Consider the following 16,245-nt stretch of genomic DNA (forward strand, 5'->3'; position numbering starts at 1 on the left):
CTTGGCCGTCATAAACATGAAGCAGTAGTTTTGAGTAAAGACAACTGGAACATATGACATCAAAGATTTATTTATTCAGAATTAATTATTACGGAAAATATTTTTGACATAAATTGAATGTATACCAATCAAGTACATTTTATTTGACCAAATTCAATTACATTTAGCGTTTGACATGTATGTAAGAAAACTATATGGAAAACTTACATTTAATCAAATTACTTGAATTCAACATTTTGGACATAAATCTCTTTTGAGTGTAAATAAAATATTGAAATAGCAGTTACTAAGTTATATTTACATTTTTTTTCTTGTAGTTTGGTGTAAAACAAAATAAAAGCTTTAACCTCCAGTTAATAAGGAGTGTGATTTGTGAGGATAAACACTTGTTTAATTAGAACAAATAAAAAAATCATCTTTAGATTTACTCATCTAAAGGAGTGAGCCAAAATAAAAATGTTTGGATTAATTCCAAAGTGGAGGTTATTTATAGACCCTTACCATCCCTCAAGAGCGCATTTCCAGTGTGGGGCAAAGCTGAAACGATAAGATATTTGGCTTGTACACATACCATATGTGTTTCTTAGCAGCCAGTTAATTCATTAAGGCCAGTTTTTAACGTCCGAGCATTACCAGCACGTCCAAGTTTGAGCAGTTTGAGCAGGTGATACTAGCTGTCAGTTTTGTACGCTTCAGTTGGATGCCCGTGGGAAATATAATTCTGATTGTTTCGTCCTATATTATAGAACACCGTGAGACTTTGGTTTCGTGTTTATCTCATGCCAGCTGTTACATGTCATTTGGAATCCTTCCAAACGCCTATAGCATTATCTTGAAGGGGGGCTGGGTGTGCCTATGTTCCACTGCATCCATAAAACCCCTCCGTTTGCAGCGAACACGGCATTGAACTTGAAAAAAAAAAAGTCCAGAGGAAAGATGAGTCTTTCTGCTAAGGACAAGGAGATAGTCAAGGCCTTTTGGGCTAAAGTGTCGGGAAGGGCGGATAACATTGGCGGTGACGCTGTTGCCAGGTAAATAAGAAAAAACACGAGGCGAATTTAACCCGCTTCTGCATTTTTATCTATTACTTACTGGCTTATTCACCTGTGTTTTTGCCCAGGATGCTGACAGTGTACCCTCAGACCAAGACTTACTTCTCCCACTGGAAGGACCTGAGCCCCAGCTCTGCCCCAGTGAGGAAACACGGAGGAATGGTGGCAGCTACAATAACCGATGCTGTGAACAAAATCGACGACCTGGCAGGGAGTCTTCTTACCCTCAGTGAGCTGCATGCTTTCACTCTGCGAGTGGACCCTGCAAACTTCAAGGTATTTGTTTATTAAATCATGAAAGCGGTTCAGAAAACCTGTGGGTTTGCTTTAAAGATTAATTGGACTACAAATTAAACGCTTGCTTAAACATTTTTTAGTAGTTTTTATTTAAATGTGCCTCCATAGGCTACTGGTTGAGACTGCATCCCTTCTAGTGAGGAACTGTAACGTCATCATTAATTATTCTTTGATTTAGAAGCCTATAAATCTGTCCCATCCACACATGGATAAGGCCATATGCAAATATAAATAAATCATAAGTTGAACCCCAATTCGTGACATCGAGCTACAGTTATCTTTAGGATAAATGAAATGTGTGTTTCAGCTGCTGCAGCGCAAAAATGTTACACTTTTAAACAAACAGGGAAGTTGCCTGTGTTGTCAGCAAGTCAAAGCACGACACTGTCACCGAAGAAACACAGGATAGACTGAGTTATGATTCAGATAACTGATCTTTGATGTCATAATCCCTGATTCTGCTAAAGAAGTGTCACGATCTTTGTACAGATTCTTGCTCAGAACATCCTGGTGGTTCTGGCCACTATGTTCCCCGTCGACTTCACCCCTGAGGTCCATATGGCTTTAGACAAGTTCCTGGCTGCCTTGGCTCGTGCCCTGTCTGTGAAATACCGATAAATTGCATACTGGAGGCGACGAGCGGCAGGGGCTCAGATAGCAATTCACTGCCAGTCTGAATCTGAATAAATCAAATGCAATGAAACTGCCGTGTTTGTTTGGGTTTTTTTGTGTGGTGTACATTAAAAATACTTTACACCACAATACTTTATCATCCGTCATAATTTATGAGAGGTCCTTTGATGCGAAAGTCACAGCATGACTTATTTTTATTTTACACCATCTTATTTAAAATTTGAAAGAATAGGCTAATTAATATCTTACACCCACTATTTAACTCTTCTGTTACACCCTGATATAGTTGCAAATGCTAGAAAAAAAAAAAGAAAAAACAACAAAGTGAAAAATAAGCTCGTTGTTTTATTGATTTAAGCCTCCTCAAGACATGATTTAAAAAACAGAGTATGTAACGGTCCTATTATGAAAAAGGGGAAATAAAGCAAACAACTTGAGGTATATGCTTCATATATCTTATTTATTAACATCATTTTGAGGTACAATTTAACAACAGAGTGTGTGACGGTCCTCTGCAGCTCTCTAGTAGTACTGCTTTCTGAGGGAGGACACCACCACTGCCAGGAACTTCTGAAAAGCTGCGTGTACCTCAGGAGTGAAGGCTTTACTCAGCTGGGAAGCAACCACAATGGTCAGGCAGTGACCCAGGAGCTGTAACACAACACAACATGCATGATATATCATGAACATGCTAAATAAATACATAAATATCAATAGAAGCCAGTACCATCAGTTCACAATTGCCTACCATGAAATTGTCAGGGTCCACCTGCAGTTTCTCAGAGTGCAGCGCGCTCAGCTCTGCATATGTGGCCTTGATGTTGTCCATGTCCTTCACGGCTTTTTCCAGAGCTTCCATGATGACTTTTCCATGAGACGCAACCCTTGGATTTGATGTGATGGCAGCAGCATTGTAGAGGTTTCCAAATCCACCGAAATACCTCTGAGTCCAGGGGTAGACAATCAGACACCTGCGGAAACAGAAAATTTTAAATAGCTCACAATTACTAAAGAAGAGTCATATATAGAGTCATATAATCTTGCACATTCTTTAAGGGAGAAACATGGTCATACCTGGAAAAAGCTGCTTGCCCAACGACCGCATAGTCGATCTTGGAGAAGATGTCCTGGATCGCGGTGCGCTCAAAGTCTGTCCAACCATTTTGCTTTGTTGAGTTTTGCACTTGTCCTGTTAGTCAGCAGCCCACCACACGCAGCTTTTAAAGGTCTGTTTCGCTCCACCCAAAGATATGCAGTTGGGTGGAGTAGGACAGTAGGGTGGATAAACCGAGTTACATGTAACGCTTTGTACTTCTTTGTTCGTGTAACTTGAAAATCAGTCAAGAGAAAACAAGCTTTCCAGTGTAAGTCTTCGTCACATTTGTGCCAGCTTAGTTAATTAGTTTCATTATTCATAAACGTTTTCGTTACCTGATGTTTTCAGTATTACAGTTTTAAAAAATCATTTTAATGTTAGGGAATCACACAGAGCTACATTTTTAAGTTCGGGAAATTCAGAATATCATAAGAACACCTTCTGAATCGAGCTGACTCACAGACCAAATCCCAGTCTCATTTAACAGATCTGCAGACGTTTTTTTAATTAGCTTAATTAACTGTAAGTAAACATAAATAAAGAATTGTTTAAAGATAAGGTGAGATTAAAAAAAACCCCAGAAGATTCCACTGCGCTGGAGAGATAGCATTTTGGTTTTTATTGAAACTTTTTTGGTCTCATTTTTCCATACTTCTATATCTCTTCCGCTAATTTTAGGTTGATTTTGGCAGAGTTATCATGCCCTGTGCTCACATGGGAACCTAGAAATCAACTTTCCTTCCTGAGGCTAACGGCTCAGTGTGCACCCACCTGTTGAACATCAGATATGTTTCAGTAAGGTGTTGGCTGCTAAGATATAACGTCATCATGTTGGTAACTGACAGCCTTGCAAAATCTAGAACTTGAATCAGTATTTCTAGTCCTCTACATGTTTAATTTTGGTTTTTCAGTACTAAGCTGTATGCTACGTAATTTTTATAATATGTTCTTGTATAATAATAATAATAATAATAATAATAATAATAATAATAATTATTATTATTATTATTATTATTGTTATTATTATTATTATTGTTGTTGTTGTTGTTGTTGTTGTTGTTGTTATTATTATAAATTTAAAATGTCCATTTTACTGCTTTGACTTATTTCAGCACCACATTAATATGAACAGCAACAGACTCAAAGACAACAATCACTGTCACTGGAAATCTATGTTTTGGGTTTTAAAACTGCAAACTTTTAGTATTCAGTTGGATTAATTGAATTAATTTATTAAATAAATGAATAAATAAACACTGCCTTGAGACTGGCTTACGGACTGGTCTTCAGAGCCACCATTGCAATTTTATCTTGCGTTTATCTTGAGCAGAACCTTGTGGTCATATCTCTGAGGTGGCCCGGGTGTGTCCATTGCTTGTTTCATGTATAAAAGCCCCCGTAGTTTGAGCTGATCAGGAAAAGCGAAAAACAAAACAAAAACAGGCAACATGACATCCCTTTCCGAAAAGGACAAGAAAAATAGTCCAAACTTTCTGGGCTAAAGTGGCTGGCAGGGAGGAGGACATCGGTTGTGATGCTGTCTCCAGGTAAATATGCCTTATGATATACAACCTATGACCCCAACTGGACAGACCCTCTGCTGCATTTTTTACCTACTATTTACTTAACCTACATTTTACCTATGCTGACAGTGTACCCCCAGACCAAGACTTACTTCTCCCACTGGAAGGACCTGAGTCCCGGTTCTGACCCGGTGAGGAAGCACGGAGCAACCGTGATGGCTGCAGTTACTGATGCTGTCAGCAAAATTGATGATGTGATCGGAGCTCTTCTGAGCCTCAGTGAGCTGCACGCCTTCACTCTGAGAGTGGACCCTGCAAACTTCAAGGTACTTATTTATTAAATCATAGCAGTGAAACTTTTTAGTGTTTTGCTGTGAAGGTTTGGACCTAAATAAAACAGATCACAACTTTTGTGCATTTTCGTATTAATATAAAAATAATTTAATAGATTTAATATTTTTTTGTCTTTAGACATCCCAAGTTTTTCTTCCCAAATCACTATTCTCAAGCATATCTATTTTCTGTCTAAATTACACTTAACCCAGACTGTGCGGTTCAATCGTACAAAAAAAATGTTTGCAGAATATTACAGCAATTAAATGTGACTTTAAATGTGGCTATCATGTTTTCACAGGTTCTCTCTCACAACCTCCTTGTGGTCCTGTCCACCACATTCCCCAACGACTTCACCCCCGAGGTCCACGTGGCTATTGACAAGTTCCTGACTGCGGTGGCGCTTGCCCTGTCTGAAAAGTACCGATAAATTGCACTCTGACGGTCAACAACATGGGCTTGGATACTCCCAAACTGATTTTTAATGTAAAAACAAATAAATAAATCTAATACAGTACTGCTGTTATCTGTGTGGTGAAGTGAATTTATTTAAAGTTGATATCAACTTTCAATTTGGTGGCAAATCTAAAAAATAAAAACAATATACGTGTAATAAAGGAGGGCTGAGATGAAAGGCCAACAAAATGTGCCAGAATTTATTAAAAGTCAAGATGAGTGACCAATAAGCTTTCAGCTGGCCACTAAATAAAACTTAATGTGCAAACACAGAAAGAGTGTTCAAAGTAATAGCCTACCTTTCTAACCATTAAATGCGAGCTGCCACAGAGTAACGATTTTATTTGTTTCTACAGCTATAATGTTGTGCAATAAAAGTAACATCGCTATAACTTTATTGCAGGCTATAGGAGGCTGCCGATGTTTTGCAGATCCCAGCACAAATTAATATTCTGACGATTATATTTTTTAAAATAATATCAACATTAATTCTATTCATTCTATAAAATAGCTTTTTAGATGCCTGTATATATATTGTTGCTGCAGCAATTATGCTTTAAAATAACATGGAAAATCCAATCCAAGATAAACCCAGAACACAACACAGCAGCACATGCTGTAGTTTGCTGAGAACATCTTTATTATTGTTTATGATTCCTTTATAATTGTCCAGAGCAATGCAATAACCAACAAAATTTGTAAAGCAAAGAAAAAAATGTGTACGTTCAAATGATTTATAAAACCAAACGCTGCAAACTTTATTTTCATTATAACCATGGCCAGGGTCACATGCTCTTATTAGTAATTGACAGTTTATTTGACCTCGATCAGTTACAGCACAATCTGATTTACTAGAAGTTATGCCTTTAAAAAAAACACCCCAGAAGAAGATAGTAGTGATGTGGGATAATGCAGAATAAGGTATCGATCTGATACCAAGTAAATAAAGGCCCAGTTTTGCCCATACCAATACTGATACTGATACTTTAAATCTATATAGGCAGTTTATGTAGGGGAGAGCAGTGTATCAGGATTTATGACATGAGTCATGTCATACAGTTTACGAATTCTTAACACATTTTTAATGTCGTTCTACACTAATGAGTCGACACAACTTATCTCACAAAGTTCAGTGGGCTACATACTGAATTTAGAGAATACAAACAAATTATCAACCCTATTGCACTGCAATCGATCCAATACCATGGTTGTTATGGATACCATCAACTAGAAGACACAATGGTGTTTTCCTTTTACAAGTATCACCTTGCTCACATTTGTCTGTGTGTGTTTGTGTTTGGATGTAGTTGTATTTCGTTTGTACATCAGCTGTCTCACAGAACAGTATAAAAGAACAGTGTGTAGGCCTATATATTTTTCTATATATGAACAAAGCTTACAAGACTCTCAAAGAGTTACTTTTATTTACTAATATGACCATATATTCTGAAAAAAGGGGAAATAAAATGAACAACTTGAGGTATATGCTTCATATATCGCATTTATTATCAGCATTTTGAGTCACACTTTAAAAACAGTCCTCTGTAGCTTTCTAGTAGTACTGTTTTCTGAGGGAGGACACCATTTAAAAATTAAAAGAATAGGCTCATTTATAGGTTGCACTACAAGATACACCCACCATTTAACTCTTCTGCTACACCCTGATATAATTACAAATGTTGGAAAAGGAAAAAACAACAAAGTGAAGAATATGCCCATTGTTTTATTTATTTAAGCCTCCTTAAGACATGATTAAAAAAACTGAGTATGTGACGGTCCTCTGCAGCTCTCTAGTAGTACTGCTTTCTGAGGGAGGACACCACCACTGCCAGGAACTTCTGAAAAGCTGCGTGTACCTCAGGAGTGAAGGCTTTACTCAGCTGGGAAGCAACCACAATGGTCAGGCAGTGACCCAGGAGCTGTAACACAACACAACATGCATGAGATATCATGAACATGCTAAATAAATACATAAATATCAATAGAAGCCAGTACCATCAGTTCACAATTGCCTACCATGAAATTGTCAGGGTCCACCTGCAGTTTCTCAGAGTGCAGCGCGCTCAGCTCTGCATATGTGGCCTTGATGTTGTCCATGTCCTTCACGGCTTTTTCCAGAGCTTCCATGATGACTTTTCCATGAGACGCAACCCTTGGATTTGATGTGATGGCAGCAGCATTGTAGAGGTTTCCAAATCCACCGAAATACCTCTGAGTCCAGGGGTAGACAATCAGACACCTGCGGAAACAGACAATTTTAAATAGCTCACAATTATTAAAGAAGAGTCATATATAGAGTCATATAATCTTGCACATTCTTTAAGGGAGTGAATATCAGAAACATGGTCATACCTGGAAAAAGCTGCTTGCCCAACGACCGCATAGTCGATCTTGGAGAAGATGTCCTGGATCGTGGTGCGCTCAAAGTCTGTCCACACAACCATTTTGCTTTGTTGAGTTTTTCACTTGTCCTGTTAGTCAGCAGGTCACGGCGTGCAGCTTTTAAAGGTCTGTTTCGCTCCACCCACAGATATGCAGTTGGGTGGAGTTAGACAGTGGGATGTGCCAGTGTGGGGTTTGGCAGGACTATATTCACTTCACCATCAAACTGAATCAAAGAAAATGATTCAGTTTTTTCATTATCATTGAATCATAAATTAAATTCTAAATTATTTTCATTCGTCACTCTCAAAATCTGCGAATTTAGCCTCTGACCACTCAGATAGCTAATTGTGTCTACTCAGGTATACATGTGAGCCTCATTAGCTTTTATTATTTTATGTCCTGTTTTTTACATTTCACTGCAATGAAGGATCACCTCTGTCTAAACAGGAAATCTCAACTTTTGAGCTCTTTTGTGAACAAAAAAAGAAAAAAGTAAAAATAAACCCACAGATATCCAGGAAACATTTACTGCTCTCAGGGTGGATCCACCTGTTGGAAGTTTAGATAAGGCAGAAACAAACGTCATCCTCAAACCTTAGTCATCGTAAGTTTTAACTGCCTGAACAAACGGCAGTTAACTGCAGAATTTCAATTTGGAGTAATGACTCCTTGGCAATCTACATGTCTATATTTAAATCATAAATTTGAAGTGAAATTACATCAAATTTTGCTTGAATGAATTAGACCACCATCCAAATCTGGGTCCAAAATCTCCTGTGTAAAAAGCAAAATAAGAATGTTTAATCCACTGTTAAGATTGCAGCTGTCAAAATATAAAAAATTAGCTCATGCTTGAAAAGAAAATGCCTTGTTATAAAAATCCTCTGATATCATTAATTAATTGTTTTCCATTCTGATATCTGTTTGCAACATAAATAAATACGGGATTCACTAATGTCTCACCTTAAAAACTGAACTGTCTATCAAAGTTGATTATTTTAGATGATAAACAATTATTTTAATAAACAGTCAAAGTTAAAAATACAGTTTTCATTTGTTAATGTAACCCATGAGCCAAAAACATTGCAATTTTAGGTATTTATGAAAAAGTATTATATTTCATGATTTTCTATTTTATTTTTAAAATATGTACACACACACACGCACACACTCACACACACAGATATACATATTTAGTATACACATTCAGTAATGCGCAAATACTCTTATATTGTACATATATTTATTCGTATAATTGTCAGATTTACCCGCTCTTATATTTTGCTTGTTATTATGTTATTGTATTTTTGCTTGTGAAGCTCGCACGCAAGAATTTCACTCGCATGTACTGTACCAGTGTACCTGCACATGTGATGTGACAATAAAACTGATTTGATTTTGTTGTCTAGAAATACATTTTCCTTTTCCACTCTTTGGTTTAGTTTTATTTCTTTATTGTGTGCACTAACTTTATAGGTGAACACCATTTAAAACTCTTTTTCTTCAGTAGTTTTCAAAGCTATGTTGGGCCTGTCCAAGAGCCTGTTGCTATCTCTGAGGTGTGTCGGGTGTGTCCGTTTACTGTTCTACATATAAAAGCCTAAAGCTTTTCTGGTGGTCAAGACAACTTCAAACGAAAAGTCAACAGGCAAGATGACCAGTCTTTCTGCTAAGGACAAGGACACAGTCAAAGCCTTTTGGGCTAAGGTGGCTGGAAAGGAGGAACAAATCGGCTGTGATGCTGTCTCCAGGTAAATATGGATTATGACTTATAATCTGGACCCAAATGGACTGCTTTAACGTGCTCCTTTTTTTAAAATATATGTACTGTTAACTCACCTTACATTTTTACCCAGGATGCTGACAGTGTACCCTCAGACCAAGACTTACTTCTCCCACTGGAAGGACCTGCGCCCCGGCTCTGCCCCGGTGAAGAAGCACGGAGCAACCGTGATGACTGCAGTTACTGATGCTGTCAGCAAAATTGATGATCTCACCGGTGGTCTTCTCAGCCTCAGTGAGCTGCACGCCTTCACTCTGAGAGTGGACCCTGCTAACTTCAAGGTACTGACATACAATAAATTCTGAAAGTGGTCCTGATTTCGTTGTGTTTTTTTTCATGAAGGTTTAGTTGCAGTTTCTTTGTTTCTAAGCTTAATGTACATTTAATGTTTAACTTCTTGTAGCAGTACTGAATACTGAATCGCAGTATTCAAATAAACAGAAATAAATAACCCTGGCATGCATTTTCTAACAGCATGGCGTTTTTTTTATAAAAATGTGATCTTCATCTTTTCACAGGTTCTTGCTCACAACCTCCTCGTGGTCCTGGCCACCGTGTTTCCCAACGATTTCACTCCTGAGGTCCACGTGGCGATGGACAAGTTCCTGGCTGCTGTGGCTCATGCATTGTCTGAGAAATACCGTTAAAGTGTACACATGAGCAGATGTCTCAATTTGAATAATGAAACATAATAATAAAATAAAAATCAAACTGTTGTGATTATTTTTATATTCTTCTTGTGTTTGCAAACAATAAGTTAAAAGGATTTAAAAGCTTTCTATTTCAGGTCAACAACACATTGGCCCACATCTACATCCATTTTTTTAAGAGATGTAGACTGACCCTAACCTTTGATATGATTATAAATACTTGGCTGTTTGTAGGGGGGTAATAAGAAGACTTTGCAAAAATGTAGTACAACTTGACAAAAGCCAAGCAGGAGTTTTCCTTGTTGTTTAGTTCTTCCCCTAAGCTTATAACACATCTGAAGCTACATACATAGCATAGAGAAGTCCATTGAAAACCTGAAGTAAAATCAAGATCTGAATTCAGAGCAGTTGGGACACTTTTACTTGACTTTCAAATTCTGCATTGGTTTCTCTTTTCTATAGTCATTTATAGCGATTTAAATAATAACTATTATGACAAAAGTCACCTCAATGCGCTTTATATTGTACAGTAAACACATTGAACATAGGAACACAAGACCTCTTCAGAATAAAAGAAGAAACATAATTAGACGCAGACATGACAACAAGAACTTGACAACACAAGACACGCAGACATGAAACACATGAAGGGCAAGGGAGACTTAATACAGGGGTTGAAGACACAAAGGGGAATCTAATAAAAAAAAAAGTCTATAATGGCAACCTAGGCATAATAGAAATGAACTTAGAAAACCTAAAGGATTTAAGCAAACACGGGGAGAACATGCAGACACACAAAGAAAGGCTCCAGCTAGGTGGCGGAATCAAATTCAGGACCGTCTTGCGAGGCAACAGCGCTGTTATCTGTTATATGACTGTTATCTGTTAACCTGCCAATTACTGAAATTAATAAAGAAATATGATTTAGTCACAGAAACACTGGACACTAAGTTATTTCCATTAGATAAAACAATAATTTTCAAACAAAACAAAACATTAACCCATTTTCTCTGTGGTAGAAAAAAGCTTTTGTGACTAAATAGGTAGATCGAGCCCAGAAACAAAGACCAAAGGAGACCTTCATAAAATTTGGAATAAAGATACAGTTTTTATTGTTGCCACTATACACACTGTATTGTGAATGAAACCATCAATATGTGATTGAAATCCAGACTTTCAGCTTTAATTCAAGGGTTTTCACAAAAATTTTACATTCTTTCAAATACTTTCTGCCAAAGCCTAATTTGACTTTCTTGGTCTTCAGTGTAATCAGTGGTTTGGACCTTGGTGCAAACTCAGCAAACTCAGTATCTCTTGATTGCGACTTTGACAACTCCTCAAGAGTGTTAGATGTTGTAAGTTTTATTTTCCTCACCACAGAAATAATTTTTGTCAGCATGCACTTGTATTTCATTGCGTTTAAGGTTGTTTGGTGTGGCTGCTTATTAGTCAATTGTCCTATAATTTTTCAAGTTCTCAAACTGGGGACTTTGTATAAAAATTACTTTAATTCTAAAACAGTTCATGAAACATTTTTGTAAAACCTCTTGATTTAGAGCTGAAAGCAAGCACTTCAATCACATGTTGACTGATTGATTTACAACCCACTGTGGTTATGTATGGAAGCAAATCCACAAAAACTGGGTTCTTGTCCTGAACATTATGTGCATGCATTTGGTTGCATGGTTTTTAATGCTCTTATTGTTATATCAGCCTGCACCACATACTTTGCTGTGTTTAGTCGTCACATTTGTTTTTACAAGCTGTGAGTTCAATGGATTCATTTTACATTATAATTTTTGAGCGGGATCATAACATTGAGTGTGCTTCCATTTTACTTGATGCACCATATAATATCTAGGTGGTTGTTGCATGACTTTTATATGTATCATTTCGCTTTTGATATTGAAATTTATTTTGCTAATAAGGTAGATATAAACTTTTACATTTTGGTGATTTAACACTAAAATTAGTAAACTGTTGGGGGTTTTTAAGTTTAACTTATCATTACAGACAGTTTATTTTAATCATAAACAAAGTGAAAAAGAAAACAGGGAAATTTCTGAAGTTGCTTAATATTTTATTTTGTTTAAAGCTCATTGAGACAAGGGTTTAAAACAGAGCATGTGACGGGCCTCTGCAGCTCTCTAGTAGTACTGTCTTCTGAGGGAGGACACCACCACTGCCAGGAACTTCTGGAAAGCTGCATGGACCTCAGCAGTGAAGTTTTTACGCAATTGAGAAGCAACCACAATGGTCAAGCAGTCACCCAGGAGCTGTAACACAACAAAACATGCTTTAGCAATCTTCAACTCGCACACACATAACAATGAAAATCAGTACCATTAATTCAATACATACCATGAAATTGTCAGGGTCCACCTGCAGTTTCTCAGAGTGCAGTGCGCTCAGCTCTGCATATGTGGCCTTGATGTTGTCCATGTCCTTCACTGCTTTTTCCAGAGCTTCCATGATGACTTTTCCATGAGACGCAACCCTTGGATTTGATGTGATGGCAGCAGCATTGTAGAGGTTTCCAAATCCACCGAAATACCTCTGAGTCCAGGGATAGACAATCAAACACCTGAGGGAATATATAAATAACCGATTTGCTCTTAGTTCTAAAAGAAAAAATTACATTGTGTAATGCAAAAAATATGCCAGCTTTTTTCATTGCACATAAAGATGCTATTCAATTAACCCCAATTTCTTTATGTTAATATAAACACAAACAATGTTTCACCTGGAAAAAGCTGCTTGTCCAACGACCGCATAGTCAATCTTGGAGAAGATGTCCTTGATCGTGGTGCGCTCAAAGTCTGTCCACACAACCATTTTGTCTTGTTGAGTTTTTCACTTGTCCTGTTGGTCAGCAGGTCACCAAGTGCAGCTTTTAAAGGTCTGTTTCACTCCACCCAAAGATATGAAATTGGGTGGAGTTGGAGAGTGGGAGTTGACTAAACTGGTTCAGTTTAACGATTCTGAGTTCAGCTTTAATAAACCATCAAAATGAATCAAAAATTAGTTTGAAACTTTTATTATGGACAAATTCAATCCATATTTGGATAATTGATCAAGGATCTAATTAACAATTATCTTTGTTTCTCCTTTTAATTGGTTTTGATGGTTGAAAATTTTCACTGTTAGAATTACCAAAATTACTGTGACTGGTAAGATAAGCTTTAGTCATACAGAATACATAAATTTGCTGTAGCTGTGTAAGTCTTTAATGTATGAACAATATATTTATATATTTAGATAATAATTCTCCAACACATGGTACCTAATATAGATATAAATGCTTAGGAGCAGTGAGCAGCCAACTCCAGATTGTAAGTCAGTGCAATGGAAAAGAGAACTTTTGGAGAAACTCTGGTATTTAAAGTGTCTGTAAAATTCTAATTTCTTGTTCAAAATTAAAATTGTGTATCAGTCAATCATTTTTCTTGGTATGAAGTGCCCAAATTCAACAGCAAACAGTTTCCAGATCTAAATATCTTTACTGAAGTGCGTAGGCACCGGGCTTTTGGTGCCAGAGCATGTGAAAGAAGTGACATAAAGAAATATATAATCTCAGTTAGAAAAGTAAATCAGTTTTTCTCCTTCAATATTAATTTTACATGTTAAGTATAACAAACATTTTTGTATTTTTAAATAATTAACACAAATACGTAAATACAGAAGCTGTCAGTGTAATGTGTGAGCTTAAATTTTGAAATTAGAGATTTTGTCAGTATTTTAAAGACACCAAAAATACTAAAGCTTAATGGGAGGTCTTCATGGTGTTTAGATCTAGTAAGACAAGAACAATAAGATACACTCATAAAGGAAACGAAGTTCACTACAGAATGTATTGTTGTTTATTTAACTACACATAAGACCAACACTTTTTTTGTTATAGTTATGTTCATAGGCCTTATGAACTCACAACACACTTATTAGTCTGAGCCTCATTAACTTTCATAATTGTATGTTTTCCTTTTCACACTTCACTGAAATGCAGGATCACCTCTATCTAAAGGGGAAATCTCAGCTGTAAGCCATGTGTGAGCTCTTCTGTGCTCCCAAAAAACGTTAGATAAACACACAGATTTCCAGGAAACATTTATTGCTCTCAGGGTGGATCCACCTGTTGGAAGTTTAGATAACACAGAAACAAACGTCATCCTCAAACCTTAGTTAACGTAATTGTAAGTGCCTGTACAAATGTTAGTTAACTGCAGTATTCAAATTTTAAATCAGAATCCCTTAGCCGTACAATCCACTGTAAATGTTTATATTTAAATTACATCTTTGAGTTTAAATGACAAAAGTTTTTAGTGCAGTGTTCAAATTTATTAGATCACCAGCCAATATGAGGTTTGTGCCACAACTGACCTAATTTCTTAAAGCATTTTTTATGTTTCTATAATGGTCAAACCACCAATATGTACAAACACTTAAATTAAAATGTTAATGCCAAAATATAATTATTTTCATTATCCATAAATTTTAAAATGTACAGCTTTACAAAAAAAAGTAAAGCACAATATTATTTCTTGATTGAGATATCAAATTACAGTTACTTACTCGCCTGTTATCCTTTATTTAATCAGGTAAAAGTCTCACCTAAAAAAAACAAAAGGAGAACCCTTTTAAGAGAAACCTGGCCACAAGGACAGTAGAAGTTATAATATAATAAATAATAGATAACAAGTAAAGAAACAAATGGGTCATTCCATCTCAAATCAGCCAACTTTTAGAACATTTCCTGCTCAACCGTCTCCAATTTGGCCAAAAACTGTCCTTTGACCTACTTTCAAATCTTTTTTTGCACGTTGAAATCTACATGTTTGAACATGAATATCTCCAATTAATGTTCAAACATTTACACATAAAAGCCTGAAAATGAAATAAAATAGAATCAGGATCTGCCAGATTTTTAGTTAGTTGAAATATAAACACAACAAAAAAAGAAATGTCCAGCACTCCTGCAAAGTCTGATATTTGAGTACATATTAATTGAAAACTTCAAATTGCTTAAAAATAACTAGTGATGATTTCTGAAAGATTTGAAGTTAATGTAATACATGTTGTACTCTAATCATAACTTAGTAAAAAAAATTGTTAAATATGTTCTAAAATGTCATTGTTGATAGATTTCATTGAGGGTCGTTCCATCACTAATCTTCACATTTACAGAACCTTTACTGTTAAACCACCTCAAATTTGAATAGAAAAATATTATATGCTTCAAGGTTTGGACATATCATGATTGCTGTACAATCTTAGCTTTATATATAAAATACTTTAAGTTATATATGTTTGTTGTTTCCTTATATATTTTAACCCAAATTATTGATGGCACTAAGTTTCAGCATGATATGTAACTAGAAAATTTCTTCAAAATATAAAATATTACATGCACATATTTAACAAAATTGTTTTCTCAGTTATAAATTGAGCATTATCTGGAAATTCCAGAATTTTGAGCTTGTGATATTTATTTAGTCCAGCATGAAAGTTATATGAAAATGGGATGTTCTTCATTTTTGTGAATAAGAATCTAGTGTTAAGAAGTATTCTGTGTTTATTTTAGGGTTATTGTTTAGTTTTTTATTAGTGTGTGCTCGAACAAATATCTGTCCCAAATGATCAATTCTGATTCATTTTGATAAGAAAGGACAGTGAAAACAGGCTTTAGCAAGAAAAATGTCATGAAAGTGTCCTTTGGGGGAAAAAAAACTATATAAAAACTTACTTGATATATGAATCTAAAATTACCAGCAATCAGTATATACTGTATATTGAAACTTTGGACCAAAAGGTTTTTATATAAACAGGGGAAAGCGGAACTGGAAACTAGATGGTGAAGTTTTTAATATATAAAGCTAAAATTTCACAGCAATTGTAATATATGTCCAAACTCTGAACTATAACATTTTAATGCAAACTGGAGAAGGTTGAACAGAAAATGTTATAAAAATGTGATGATTTGAGTTTGGACTGACCCAAGTCTTAAAAACTAAAAATATGCACACATGTAACAAAATTACTT

The 16,245-nt window shown here is 35.9% G+C and overlaps 6 protein-coding genes across 8 annotated transcripts; 3 read left to right on the forward strand and 3 right to left on the reverse strand.

Annotated features, from left to right (window-relative positions):
• Positions 1 to 888: 888 nt before the first annotated feature.
• LOC146576388 (hemoglobin embryonic subunit alpha-like) lies at positions 889 to 2,515 on the forward strand. The gene is made up of 3 exons (XM_085271640.1): positions 889 to 1,031; positions 1,121 to 1,328; positions 1,839 to 2,515. The coding sequence occupies exons 1-3, from the start codon at positions 937 to 939 to the stop codon at positions 1,965 to 1,967; spliced, it is 432 nt and encodes a 143-aa protein (XP_085127766.1). The 5' UTR covers positions 889 to 936; the 3' UTR covers positions 1,968 to 2,515.
• Positions 2,024 to 4,377, reverse strand: LOC146576389 (hemoglobin subunit beta-2-like). The gene is made up of 4 exons (XM_085272522.1): positions 4,359 to 4,377; positions 3,057 to 3,171; positions 2,731 to 2,953; positions 2,024 to 2,633 (listed from the first exon to the last, which is right to left on the reverse strand). The coding sequence occupies exons 1-4, from the start codon at positions 4,375 to 4,377 to the stop codon at positions 2,505 to 2,507; spliced, it is 486 nt and encodes a 161-aa protein (XP_085128648.1). The 3' UTR covers positions 2,024 to 2,504.
• LOC146576390 (hemoglobin embryonic subunit alpha-like) lies at positions 2,874 to 5,439 on the forward strand. Its single transcript, XM_085271643.1, has 3 exons — positions 2,874 to 4,625; positions 4,731 to 4,927; positions 5,236 to 5,439. Exons 1-3 carry the CDS (start codon positions 4,613 to 4,615, stop codon positions 5,362 to 5,364), a joined length of 339 nt encoding a protein of 112 aa, XP_085127769.1. The 5' UTR covers positions 2,874 to 4,612; the 3' UTR covers positions 5,365 to 5,439.
• A 1,666-nt stretch (positions 5,440 to 7,105) lies between these two features.
• LOC146576391 (hemoglobin subunit beta-like) lies at positions 7,106 to 10,085 on the reverse strand. Of its 3 annotated transcripts, XM_085271634.1 has the most exons (5): positions 8,495 to 10,085; positions 8,284 to 8,324; positions 7,743 to 7,998; positions 7,407 to 7,629; positions 7,106 to 7,309 (listed from the first exon to the last, which is right to left on the reverse strand). In XM_085271634.1, the coding sequence occupies exons 3-5, from the start codon at positions 7,832 to 7,834 to the stop codon at positions 7,181 to 7,183; spliced, it is 444 nt and encodes a 147-aa protein (XP_085127760.1). In that variant the 5' UTR covers positions 7,835 to 7,998; positions 8,284 to 8,324; positions 8,495 to 10,085; the 3' UTR covers positions 7,106 to 7,180. The 3 variants fall into 3 exon arrangements, with proteins under 3 accessions (XP_085127760.1, XP_085127759.1, XP_085127758.1); XM_085271633.1 differs by having other exon boundaries at positions 8,284 to 10,085; XM_085271632.1 differs by having other exon boundaries at positions 7,743 to 10,085.
• LOC146576392 (hemoglobin embryonic subunit alpha-like) lies at positions 9,367 to 10,205 on the forward strand. The gene is made up of 3 exons (XM_085271635.1): positions 9,367 to 9,526; positions 9,632 to 9,839; positions 10,077 to 10,205. The coding sequence occupies exons 1-3, from the start codon at positions 9,429 to 9,431 to the stop codon at positions 10,203 to 10,205; spliced, it is 435 nt and encodes a 144-aa protein (XP_085127761.1). The 5' UTR covers positions 9,367 to 9,428.
• Positions 10,206 to 12,355: 2,150 nt separating this feature from the next.
• Positions 12,356 to 13,043, reverse strand: LOC146576393 (hemoglobin subunit beta-like). Its single transcript, XM_085271641.1, has 3 exons — positions 12,952 to 13,043; positions 12,570 to 12,792; positions 12,356 to 12,484 (listed from the first exon to the last, which is right to left on the reverse strand). Exons 1-3 carry the CDS (start codon positions 13,041 to 13,043, stop codon positions 12,356 to 12,358), a joined length of 444 nt encoding a protein of 147 aa, XP_085127767.1.
• Positions 13,044 to 16,245: the final 3,202 nt, after the last annotated feature.

Source organism: Mchenga conophoros, linkage group LG4, assembly GCF_057382185.1.
Source record: "Mchenga conophoros isolate Kocher_MC1m ecotype Shallow Benthic linkage group LG4, M_conophoros_male_GT1.1, whole genome shotgun sequence".
Taxonomy (NCBI): Eukaryota; Metazoa; Chordata; class Actinopteri; order Cichliformes; family Cichlidae; genus Mchenga; species Mchenga conophoros.